General features: G+C 27.0%; 1 protein-coding gene across 1 annotated transcript in view; it reads right to left on the bottom strand.

Moving 5' to 3' along the window:
* LOC136074620 (uncharacterized) overlaps positions 1 to 877 on the bottom strand; it is a 1,641-nt gene extending 764 nt beyond the window's left edge. The window contains exon 1 of the mRNA XM_065786957.1: positions 1 to 877. This exon is cut by the window's left edge and continues 764 nt beyond it. Coding sequence (XP_065643029.1) covers positions 1 to 877 — 877 coding nt within the window.
* Between the last annotated feature and the right edge of the window lie 12,996 nt (positions 878 to 13,873).

The following is a 13,873-nucleotide window of genomic DNA, read 5'->3' as shown; positions in this document are numbered from 1 at the left end:
CGAGAAGTAACAAAACTGGAGATTCCTGAGAACAGTTTGAATATTTAACAAAATGTTTAATCCATTCTATGAAAATTTCTGAGTTCATCCGACCAGAAGGATTTGCAAATCCCACACATCCAGGAGGTCCTTCCTTAATCATGTAATCATGAAACTTTACCCTAGGAAAAATAAATAATGGAGGAATGGAATTTCCAATAGCATTAGAGGCACAACATGCAGTTACCAATGTTCCTCGTTCTGCAGATGTGATTCTTCCAACTTGTTTGCTTCCTCTACGAGCTAAAACCTTTACCGGCTTTTGAACGGTTGTTAAACCAGTTTCATCAACATTATATATACCGTTAGGATTATATTTATATCGATTTCTTACCGTTTTAAGATTTTGAAAAAACTCTCTTACAGTGTGTTTGTTAAAAGCTGTTGATCGAGCGAAGCTCGTTGCTTCAGGTGTTCGTAGAGACAACTCTGGTTGTCTTTTCATAAAACCTTGCAACCAATCAATGCCTGCAATTTCATTTTTGATCCATGATGATGGGCATATCTTATTGTTTTTTAAAGCAAATTCATATGCCAATAATCGCGTTGACCTAGTTGAAAGGCCATAGTTCATTTTTGATGCAATTAGTAAATAACTTGATAAACTTTTTTCATCTTCTGCTGTAAAAACTTGTTTATTGTTGTAGTTAGGCTTGAAAGCTTCATTTGGATTAAGCCTCTTTTTACAACAATATCTTTTTAAAGTCATTCTATCTATGTTAAACTGACGTGCTACAACATTCAGTTGTGTTCCTTCTAAAACTTTATAAACAGCTACTTTCATTGTTTCACTTGGTATAGCAACTTTATTTGTTTTTTTAATTCTATTTCTAACCATTTTAAGATCTGTAAAAAAATATATCAATAAAAACATATGTTTTTAATAAATGCTAATATTTAACATAATAATATTATGGTAAATATTTTTTAACTATTATGTTAAATATTTTTCTTTTGATATTATAAAATAATAGTATTATTATTACTAGCTTATAACATAAGCAGAATTAAAAAAATGAAAGGCTAAAAGCTATTGTTTGTTTATATATAGTTTTTTTTTTAATTATAAATACAATTCCATTCGTTTAACTGTATTGCTTATAAACAAAAACATGGGGCACTTCGTCTTCTATGGGGCACTTTGATCCTCCGATCAATGGGCCCCGCATAGTCAAAGATCAATGTACCCCAATAGGTATAGGTAACATATTGATAGCAATATCTACTGTATAAATTGCAGCCAAATAAAAATTATATATTATATTATACACCTAACACTTACAAATTTAAAATAAAATTGTTGTTAACCCATACAGACATCTAAATAAAAATATATTTGAATTATAGTACGATTTAAAAAAATCACTTTTTATGACGAAAAACAATATTTTCTTTATTTTTTTTGACGCTGATAACCTTATGAAAAAATATTACGAATAATCAATTAGGGAAGCATAATGGTTAATTAAATTGCAACCTCACTTCTAGTAAGGCAAAAATGAACGAGTAAAAGCCAAAAGATCATACTGCCCCGGCGATCAATGCGCCCCCATCTCCCCTACACACACACATATATATATATATATATATATATATATATATATATATATATATATATATATATATACATATATATATTTATATATATATATATATACATATATACATATATATATATATATATATATATATATATACATATATATATATATATAAATATATATATATATATATATATATATATGTATATATATATATATATATGTATATATATATATATGCATATGTATATGTATATATTATATGTATATATATGCATATATATGTATATATATATATATATAAATATATATACATTATATATATATAAATATATATATGTATATATATATATATATAATATATGTATATTGTTATATAATATATATACATATATATATATGTATATATATACATATATACACATATATATATATATATATATATATATATATATATATATATATATATATATATATATATATATATATATATATATATATATATATATAGATATATATATAGATATATATATAGATATATATATATATATATATATATATATATATATATATATATATATATATATATATATATATATATATATATATATATATATATATATATATATATATATAGATACATATTGTATATTTATATATTGTTATTTTTTTTTTTTTTATTAGAGAAAAAATTTTTATTTTGTGCATACTGTTACCTAATATGGTTAGAAAATACAAACGTCTAACAATCCTCGGATGAAAATTCAATGGAAGCAGCTATTGAATCAGTAATGAAGAAGGAAATGGGGTATAAGAAGGCATCGTTAACATTTTGTATTCCAACAACGACACTGCGAAACAGAATAAAAAGATTTCAGCAAGGGAGCTCAGAACTAGGTAGTTGTGCAGTAAAAAAACTTGGAATTTTAAATCAGTTTTTAATCTTGAACAAGAGCAAGAGTTAGCTAAACACCTAATTTTTCTAGAGAGTTGCTTGTTTCCAGTTACAATGAAAGATTTGAGAGAATTGGCATTTTAGCTAGCTGAAAAGAACAAGATGCCTCATAGCTTTAACAAAAAAACAGGAATGGGAGGCTAAACGCAATCCTGTTATTTCTTTGTGTATGCCAGAGGGAACTTCTGGAGCTAGAGCAATCGGATTTAACCAACCTGCTGTGAATAAATTTTTTGAACTATTGACTAAAAGCATAGATGAAAATAACATAACTCCAAATAATATATTTAATGTTGACGAGACAAAAATTTCTTCAGTACCAAAAAAAGTGTCAAAAGTAATTACTAAGAAAGGTAAAAAACAATTTGGAACTCTAACATTAGCTGAACGAGGGAAAATCATAACAATCAAAATGTGTATGCTTCAGGTATATACGTGCCCCCCTTGATTATTTTCCCCTGTGTTAGTGTTAGAGCTCCCAAGAATGTTAACATTATCGAAAAAGCTCCTCCGGGTACTATTGCATCATATCATCCTAGTGTTTAGATGCAAACAGATATATTTTTGAAGTGGTGTGACCATCTTCTGTCCTTTGTAATGCCATCAAAAAAAAGGCCTGTACTGCTATTATTAGATGGTCATGCAACACATACAAAAAATATGGAGTTCATAATGAAAGCACGTGAAAATTATGTTACTGTTATTGGCTTTCCACCACATTGTTCACACTTTCTGCAGCAACTAGATGTCTTCTTCATGGCACCATTTAGTAGCGCCTATTCGAACAAAGTCCGTATTTGGCTGCGTACACATTATCCTAGAGTTGTGACCGAATATCAAATTCTAGAACTATTTGGAATAGCTTATATGAAATCTGAAAACATGTTAACAGCTGTTAATTGTTTTAGAAAGAGTGAAATAAGTCCACTTAATCCTAAAGTTTTTGATGATTGGATGTTTGAGCCTTCAAAAACAACCAACAGGTCATTTCCTGAGATGGATATAGCAACACCAAATCTAACTACCAAGTCTCAAACACAAACTATTTCTCTGCAAGAATTATCCCTGACATCTTGCTCTGAATCAGAAACTTTGTCTTCGACATCTATGGCTTCTTTCACAATTGCTTCACCTGCAGAAATTGTAAGTATTTCGAATGAGAAAACTCAGCAAACTCGCAAACGATGCCCAAATGGCAAAACAGCTATACTCAATTTATGTCCATATCAGTAACTAATTAACAGATTTCAAAACAACACATTTGGAAAACATCAAGTTAAAACACTTTTTTTATAATTCGTATAAGTTGTTCCAAGGGAGTTAAAATATTACGGGGAGTTAATTTGTTTCACCGACAGGGGTTAATTTATTTCAAGGGGAGTTAATCTGTTAAGATTAAATCCCCGGGTAATTTTTTACGCAACGGGAGTTAATTTATTATGGGGTTTAATTTTGTTTCATGACACCGACTGGGATTAGTAGTTCCTAATTAAAAAATAGACTAATAAAAATTTTAAAAATTTTTCTTTTTTAAGAGGGGGAACTTTAGGGTTAAAAACACATGTTTTTGGTAAATTTTCGAATTGCGTATGATAAAAATCAAACTTTTGTATCATACTTATATATTATTGATTAAATGATATATAAAATTAATTAAAAACCAAAAAAAGTCAATAGTATTTTTTTCTTAAATTTCAGTCGCAAAGATTATTGGGTTGAACCATGTTTCTACAGAGGTAGCCAGTTTTATATTTCATACAAGTTTTATGCAACTAACCGACTTTTTATTAGAAAAAAAATATTCTGGCTACATCTGTAGTAATATACTTCAATTCATTTTTACGGGTGTGAATTATTCAAATAAAACCTTTTTTATTTATATTTATAAAAAATAAAATGGTATAATAAATAAAAATGCTGTAATGCTTAATAAAAAAAACTATCGCTTCTTATTATCGGTAATTAAATTAATTCGGAAAAGAAGAAAAAAAATCCGGTTTTTAAATATTGAAATTTTTTCTAAGAGTTCTGAAAAAATCATAAAAATTAATTGTTTCAAAAAAAGTTTTAGAAAAAGTTTCTCATAATAAATTTTTTTAATTGCGTTTTTATCGAAATACGTAATAAGCATATTAGGGGGTTTTGAAAAACGGCTGCCGCATATCTCTCTAAAGTACTGATACCACTGAATTGATGTATTTTTGCAAATACCTACTGTATCACTGGCTGTTGTGACGGGCACCTCCGCAACCCATAAAAACATAAGTTGAAGAATACTACTAATGTCTAGTGATGAAAAAGTTTGAAAAAAACACTTCTAATTGTCTTTGACTTCTTGCATTTACAATACCTCCAAAATTTGGAGGTATTGTAAATGCAAGATAAAAACGCAATTAAAAAAATTTATTTTACATATTGGACAAACATATTTGGAGTCCAAATATGTTTGTCCAATATGTAAAATAAACTTGTTAAATGTTATTCTGATATCGACTACAAATGATAAAAAGTCAAAGCTTAAAAAAGCTTATTTTGTCTGAAAATAAGCACACACAATAAAAATCAAAACTAAGCCTAATGAAAGTTAATTATTAACTTTTGGGTAATAGTAACCATTACCAAAGCTTAAAAAAAGATTAACAAAGCTAATAAAATATTACTCTAGCCTAAATAAAGATAAACGAAGCTTAAATATTATTTAAAATTTGTTTAATCTTTATTTAAAATAAAGGTTAACAAAGTTCAAGCAAAGAGTAATAAAGATAATATAAAAATTAACAAAGCTTAACTAAAGCTTAACTTAAATCGCAATTCTTTGCAAAGCGTCATTATTTGACATTAGTATAAACAAGCAAATGTTTGGAGTTTGCTCCGTGTCTGGAAGTTAGCTCAAACACCAAAAAATGCTGTATCCGTCGCTGACCATGAAGCATCCTTAAAAAAAGAAAGTAATTGGATTTTATCTATCCACGTAAGTTAAAAGCTTTTTCCAAAGTTTCTTTTAGTACTATAAAATCATAAATGTTTAAAATTGGCAAAAATATAAAAGCTCTTCATAAAAAAAAAGAAGATTTTCAAGGGGATTATATGAGTATAAAAAATTTCGGTTTAATAATAATTTTACTCATTAAGTCCATTATCTGGATTAAGGCATTCTATTTTTTTTTTGCGACAAATGATCTCAGAACATCGAGAAACAAAGACTAGTTTAAATCATGGAAATAAACAGCTTTTTTTTGTATCTGTTATTCCATGCCTTCCTTTTTTTATCCTTAGCTTTTGTGATACTGATAATTGCAAAGCAAGAAAAAGCTATTGCTATTACTATAAAACGTAGATTTAAAAGTTGGGCGTTTGAAATAAAACGTAGATTTAAAAGTTGGGCGTTTGAAATAAAACGTAGATTTAAAAGTTGGGCGTTTGAAATAAAACGTAGATTTAAAAGTTGGGCGTTTGAAATAAAACGTAGATTTAAAAGTTGGGCGTTTGAAATAAAACGTAGATTTAAAAGTTGGGCGTTTGAAATAAAACGTAGATTTAAAAGTTGGGCGTTTGAAATAAAACGTAGATTTAAAAGTTGGGCGTTTGAAACAAAAAGTTGGTGTGGCGGAATAGTGTCGCAAAATTGATTGTCGAAAATAAAAAAAAGGAATAACGTCGCAAACTGTCGCATTATCGATTGTCGAATTACAGAATAAGGAATAATGTTGCAAATGAATTTAATGAATAATGTCGCAAATGAATTAAATGAATAATGTCGAAAACGAATAAAAAAAGTATTAAAAGGAATAAAGAAAAGGAATAATGTCTTAAAGGATAAACTCCTTACTTATAAATAGTAAAAAAAAAAAAAATAATAAAAACTATAAATGTGTGTTTAGATAACATGTCTGAAGTCATACTGAAATACCCTGCTGCCAGGGGTTTCAGTACATACACCAACTATCTTATAGACTACTGCCGCAAAGGAGTGCCGCTACATCGACTGAGGGTTTGGTAGCAATCTTTTTTTTCATTATTCTTTTTTGTTCTGTAAAAGCCGTTTACGATAAAGATAAGGAAAACGAGTAAGCAATTGCTAAAATTAACTATTTGCGACACTATTCCTTTTTTTCTTTTCGACATTGTTCATTAAATTTATTTGCGGCACTATTCCTTTTTTTTGTTTTCAACACTATTCATTAAGTTCATACGCGACACTATTCCTTTTTTGTGACATTAGGCCTTTTTAATATACTCGACACTATTCTGAAGTTCATTTTTCGAAACTATTTCTGTCACCCTTTCAGCTTCAAAAAATGTAAATACAAATTGAGTCGGTAGATATCAAATTATCGTAGATTACAAATTTCGAGTTTATTTTATGAAAATTTTTTTATTGATAACATGATAAGAAAAATTTTTTTTGTTTGTTTATAACTTTGAGAAATAATAATTATCTTTATTATTAGCGGCAGTTGGGCGATATTAAAAAAGAAATGGGGGAATTTTGTCCACCCCAAACCCCCTCCGAAATTTTAGGAGCAGCCGTTGTGCAGTAGCTAGATCTCTTACTTCAGAAGTTAAAAATAAAGTTAATCATTGTTTCTTTTAATATGAAACATTTCAGGTAATGAAAAACTTTGTCTTAATTTTGGGTGTCATTTTACGATTATTATTGTTATTATTATTACTGTTAAAAAAAATTCCGACGAGCAAGTTTATTAGTTGTTATTTGTAATTAATATACTCTTTCTTCTGTACGCGCGTTTTATAAGTAATTTAAAAAAATAGCAACCAATTAAAAAAGTTGAAACTCGTAAAAAAAAAAACTGGCGCGAAACCTTTACACTGTTATTATTAAAATACATGTAAACATAAATTTATATATTGCAATTTAAGTGAAGAATTAATAAATTAAAAGTTTTAATCAGAATATGTTTCACGATATTTTGTTTAAATAATCCTCATTTTAGGTGAGTTAAGGTAACTTATTTCAAAACGTAATAAAGCAACATTATTTAAAAACTTTTTATTTAGAAGGTTCAATTAGTTTAATTACAGATTTATCTTGTTGTTGGTCTGAATAAATCCTAATTAGGATTATTTTTTTCAAGTTTAATTTTTCCATTTTAGCATTTTGTTTAAAAAGTTGTTGATGTACATTTAACATGACTGATGTGACTAAAAACACCGCGGTTGCAAACGAAGATATGTTCGAGGATGAATTGAAATGCTTTTCCTTCAGTGAAAAAGAAAAAGCATATATTTGCCAGCATATATTTCACTTTTCTATAAAGCAGTAATAGCTGTTAGTTTGTTTTCCCATAGCAACGCTTCGTTTTTTCTGTTGCTATGTACCTAAAAGTGAGCTTATATCACAAAGTTCCAGTAAAACTTATGAAAGAAACTTCACATATGTCGATTGTTACTCTAGAACTACATTTTGTTCATTAATTGATGTTTTTAGTGCATGTGGTAACATGGTTTTCAACGGATTTTCCAATATTTTTCAGTATCAAGGACATTGGTTTTATTACTTTGATATTTTATCATTTTATTTTAAATACAAATTAAAATAATGGGAAATAAAGATATAAGAAATAAAATAAGATCTAGTAAGAAACGTAGAATCTTTAGAGGAAACCGTTATCAATCAAAAAACGTTGCAGGTGAAGAAAATGTACCTAATTTTGAACTAAAATTTGAATGCAACTCAGCAAAAAAAAAATGAACATGTTTTCTTGCTGTTCCAGCAGTAAATCTTCTTTAGATGTTGTAAATAATGATAGTAATTCTCCTCAGCATGAACAGTCCAATGTTACAAATGACTGCTACATTTTCAAATGGTAGCAGAAGTTTTATTCAGCAAAACTATAGGCAAATCAGTAACAGTGGGTCCAAAACTTTTGATATTTACTTAACTGATATTAACAAGCGATAATAGCTTTTCGAAAAATAGGTAAAGGATACTCTAGTATAAACAAATTTTGTGGTTTAATGAACATGCCCGATTCTATGAACAAATCTTCTTTTAACCATGGCCTACTGTTATTATACGGCCTGATTTGTTGCATTTTCCGTAAAAAATTAAGAGGTCAGTTTTTTTACGGCTTTTTTTTTAAATTTTAAATTATGTATGAAAGATTTTATTACCAACAACAACAATAACAATATATTTACCAGTGAATATTATACAAAGGTGTTGAATAAAATATTGAATTATAATATTGTAACAGTTACTATATAAATATTTGCTTGCATGCATTGGTTTATGCTTTTATAGTCATTTAATATGTAATGTATTCTGAACTGATTAATGTGTGAATGTATTCTGACTGATTGCCTGTTTCATCATATTCCATGCAATGCAACTGCATCTTTTATTGATGATTTGCTTGAAGAAAGCTTTACATTTGTTCTGGATCATTAGGAAGAGTTCTCTTTTTATGCTGAATCATCAGGAAGAGTTCTCATTTTAACAAGAGAACTCTTCCTGATGATCCAGCAATGGTGAAACTTAAAGTAGAAGATAAAAGTTAGATAAGTGTTTTTTACTAATTTATTATTGCTCTGTTCTTTAAGAACATTGAACACTCTATTTGTAAAATACACTAACATAATTTACATATATATATATATATATATATATATATATATATATATATATATATATATATATATATATATATATATATATATATATATATATATATATATATACATATATATATGTAGATATATATATATATATATATATATATACATATATATATATATATATATATATATGTATATATATACACACATACACACACACATATAGATATACACACATATACACACTCATACACATTTATACACACATATATATATATATATATATATATATATCTATTTATATATATATATTTATATATATATATTTATATATATATATATACATGCATATATATATATATATATATATATATATATATATATATATATATATATATATATATATATATTCAGATATACGTATATACACACACATACACATACATACATACGTATACACATATATACACACACACAAATACACATACATTCACATATACATACATATATACATATATGCATATATACATACATACATACATACATACATACATACATACATACATACATACATACACATAAACAGATACACATGTATATATGCACACATGCGCATGTACACATTTACACATATACATATATGCGCACATAAATGCTGTAAATCTATATAATTACTTTTTCATATTATAATTGAATATAATGTATATAGTTAAAGACTTTAGACCTTTCCAGACAAACAAAACATGCCCTAATAGATAATTTTCGAATGTAACATTTTTATAGATAGATTTAAAAACAATTCTCTGTTTTTTCATTATTTTAAAGTAATACTTTTAGCTTTTGTTTAAACTGTTCAAAAGTTGTAAGTGTTTTAATATCATTACTAATTATCTTATTCAATACATATACAGGTCAATACAGGTCCTCTAATAGTTATTGAAAACTTGTTTGAGTCATATATAGTTTTGGGTTGTACAAAGTTGTTACTTGAATATTTAGTCATGTATTTGTGTTGAATTTTATTAAATAATGGTTTGAAGATATTTCGTATTGTATTATTATTAGTTTTATACATAAAAATTAGCAGATCATATATATTTATTTGGTACAAGTTTGATATATCTAGATTGTTGAACAATGGTCCAGAATGTGAGAAGCGGTGTGCATTTGATAATAATCTAGTTGCATGTTTTTGTTTGCTAAATAGCTTTTCTGTTTTTGTCTTATTGGTACTGCACCAGGCAATGTTTGCATAATTCAGATAGGAATGAATAAATGAGAAATATAGGTATTTCAAACATGATTGATCTAAGTATGGTTTTGCTTAATAGAGTAATCCGATATTTTTAGAAATTTTATTTTCAATCATATTTATGTGGTCTTTCCAATTTATGTTTTTATCTAGAATTACACCTAGAAATTTGATTGAACATTCTCTTTTTACGATGTATTCTCCAATAAAAAGTTTTGGAAGTGCAAGAGGGATTTTATCTTTTTTATGGAGGCGATAAAAAATAGTATAATTAGTTTTAGTTAAATTAATTGTAAGTTTATTTATATTTAACCATTTGGTTAGTTTTAGAAGTTCAATGTTGACCGTTTAAATAATGTTGTTATATCACTGTAAGAATAAAATAAATTTTTGTCATCAGCCAATAAAATAGAATGTAGAATATTAGAAGCTTTGCTTAAATCATTAATATAGATTAAAAATAAAAGTGGTCTTAATATAGATCCTTGAGGAACGCCGCAAGTAATTGACATATTGTTAGTTTTTTCATTTCCGAATGAAATATATTGTTTTCTATTAGATAAGTAGCTTTTAAACCAAGCTATGTTTATATTTTTGATTCCGTAGTTTTCTAATTTTTTAATTAAAATACTATGATCAACAGTGTCGAACGCCTTACTAAGATCTATGAAAACACCTAAAGTGAACTTGTTTTTGTTAAAACCTTGAAAAATAATCTGAATGAGATGAAGAATTGCATGATCAGTAGAGTGCCCTGTTTTGAAGCCAAATTGTTTGTCATAAATAATACTATTTTTTTCTAAAAATGAGTATAATTTGTTTTACATAATGCGTTTTAGTATTTTCTAGAAGCATGCAAGAATGGAAATAGGTCTATAGTTGGAAATATTAGTATTATCTCCAGACTTAAAAACTGGTATTACCCTTGCAATTTTAAGTTTTTTTGAAAGACTCCTTCTTTAAACGAAAAATTAAATATATGCAAAAGAGCTTTTTTAATATAGAAAATACATTTAACTACAACATTACTACTAACATTATCAAATCCTTGTGGTTTGTTTAACTTTAATGAACTCACAGCATCTAATAATTCTTTTTCAGTTAACTCAGCATTTTCCATAATCGAATTGCTAGGAGTCAAGCATTTCTCCTTGTTAAACTCACTGTGTTTTAATTTTGATGCTAAATTTAAACCTGCATTGACAAACACATCATTAAATGTTTTAGCAATTATAGATTCTTTTGCAATATCTTGATGATGATAGTTTAGTTTTTTTGGAAGACCATTTAGCTTAAGTGTTTTTTTTCCAATTACTTCTTTGATGACTTGCCACGTTTTTTGAGTATCGCCTTTAAATTTTATTATTTTATGTGAATAGTATAATTTCTTTGAAAGCTTTATAATTGATTCAAAGTGATTTTTATATTTTTATACCTTAATTCATTTTCATAAGTTCTTTTTTTCAGAAACGCTTCATACAATCGTTTTTTTTTTTTTGATGATTTTATTATTCCTGGTGTAATTCAAGGGTTTATAAATGTTTTAGTTTTAATAATTTTTGTTACCACTGGGAAAGCTTTATCATAGTGTTTTTTGAATATTCGAAGGGAACTGTTATAAGCAGTATCTGTGGTTTGAATTTGTAGAATTTCATCCCAGTTTTCAGAAAATATAGAATTATTAAAAAGTTTCATAGAAATGTCATTATATATTCGATTTGTGATAATAATTTTTTTTTGAGGGGTGTGTTCAACAATTTTATGCGCGATTATAAATATTGGGAAATGATCCGATATATCAGATATTATTCCAGTTTTTATTTTATTTTTTGTATATTCATTAATTATTATTTGATCAATTGAGGTTGCGCTATTCCTAGTAATTCGTGTCGGTTTATTTATTGTTGGAATGAACCCATTTTGAAATATGTTCATAAAATTTTTTACATTTTTATTTGTGTCGTAATCAAGCGCATTATAATTAAAATCTCCAACAAAAAAGACGCGTTTGTCTCATAAAATTTTGTTTTTGATTAAATTTTTAAAGTGTTTTTCAAAAAATTTGTTATTGCCAGATGGCGGTCTGTACACAACATGTGCAATGATGTTTTTAGTGATTTTATTTATAACTTCGATCGGTAATGATTCGCAATCATTACTAATTGCACTAAATTCAGTTAGTGGTTTAAAATTTAAAGAGTTGTGGATAAAAATACATACTCCTCCACCTATTGTCTCAGTATTTCTGACTTGATAAATAACTTTAAAGTTTAGTAGTTGAAAATTTGAATCTTTTTCAACTTGTTTATCGCTTCAACTTCTTCTGTTTATCTTTTCAACTTGTTTATCAACTTGTTTATAAAAGATAGCATGGATGTTGCTGTTACTATAGCAGGCTACATTGCTAAAAAAACGAAAAAAAATTTTAAATGTTTATTTTGTAGTTAAAAAATGGTTTCTACTGACCAAGATGTTCTTAATAACGATTATCTGAAAATATTATCCAGAGGTGGACTTATATGTGTCCAAGTCAATCCTTGTCTGATTTTTTATTTGTCATCTTTTTAGTATTGTAGATATCATTTCTCCTATTCTAATCAAACATTGCAGTTATTCTTTATCAATTAAATGTTTTGCAGAACAAATTTTTAAGATTTATTATAGCAGTGTTGGTTTTACATGCGAGAATCACCAAGAATGGGGAATTCAATATAGATCTCGAATTGTCATTAATATTTTTTATAATAATTTACAAAAAGAAACTACAGATTCTGTAAGAAAAGATCAGGTAAAAGAGTTAAAAAAAAAAAGACAAAGAACTGATAGCTAGTGCTGATAAAAGTTTTTTTCTCAAATCCTTAATACATATAAAATTACAAACCTTTGTTTCTATTTCCTCATAAGTGTTGTAAGTAGTCTTTGCAATTAGTAAGTTTGTTTTAGTAGTATTTTGATACATAGCAATTTGAAAGCCTATTTCAGTATTTCATATGTTATTGGAATATACTGAAACAGGGAATCAGTTAGCGAAAAATATTGTATAGCATAATGTAATTACATGATGATAATCTCAAGTATTCCTCAACCATTTTAATAAAATAAACATTTGCCGTAAAAAAACTGGCCTCTTACTTATTTACGGAAAATGCAACAAATCAGGCCGTATGATAAAAGTAGGCCATGTTTCAACTCGTTTTGTGAAGAAATTACCAGCTATTACAATTACATAGCTGGAGCTAGCATGAATACATCAGCTGAAGAAGTACGGAAAATAAGTTTGAAAAAAAAAAACAATGACGAGCATACAGTAGTCAATGAGGACATCTCAGGTGATGCGGCACGGCAAAAAAGAGGTTACTCTTCACTTAATGGATTTGTAACTATTATTAGCAAAACAAATATAAAGTGTATTTATTATCGTATACTATCTAAAAAGTACAAATCTTATGAGTATTGGAATACACGCAAGGGTTCATCAAAATACGTAAAGTTTAAAGAGAAGCATGT

This window comes from Hydra vulgaris, chromosome 01, assembly GCF_038396675.1.
Source record: "Hydra vulgaris chromosome 01, alternate assembly HydraT2T_AEP".
NCBI lineage: Eukaryota > Metazoa > Cnidaria > Hydrozoa > Anthoathecata > Hydridae > Hydra > Hydra vulgaris.
This window is presented reverse-complemented; position numbering and strand designations above follow the sequence as displayed.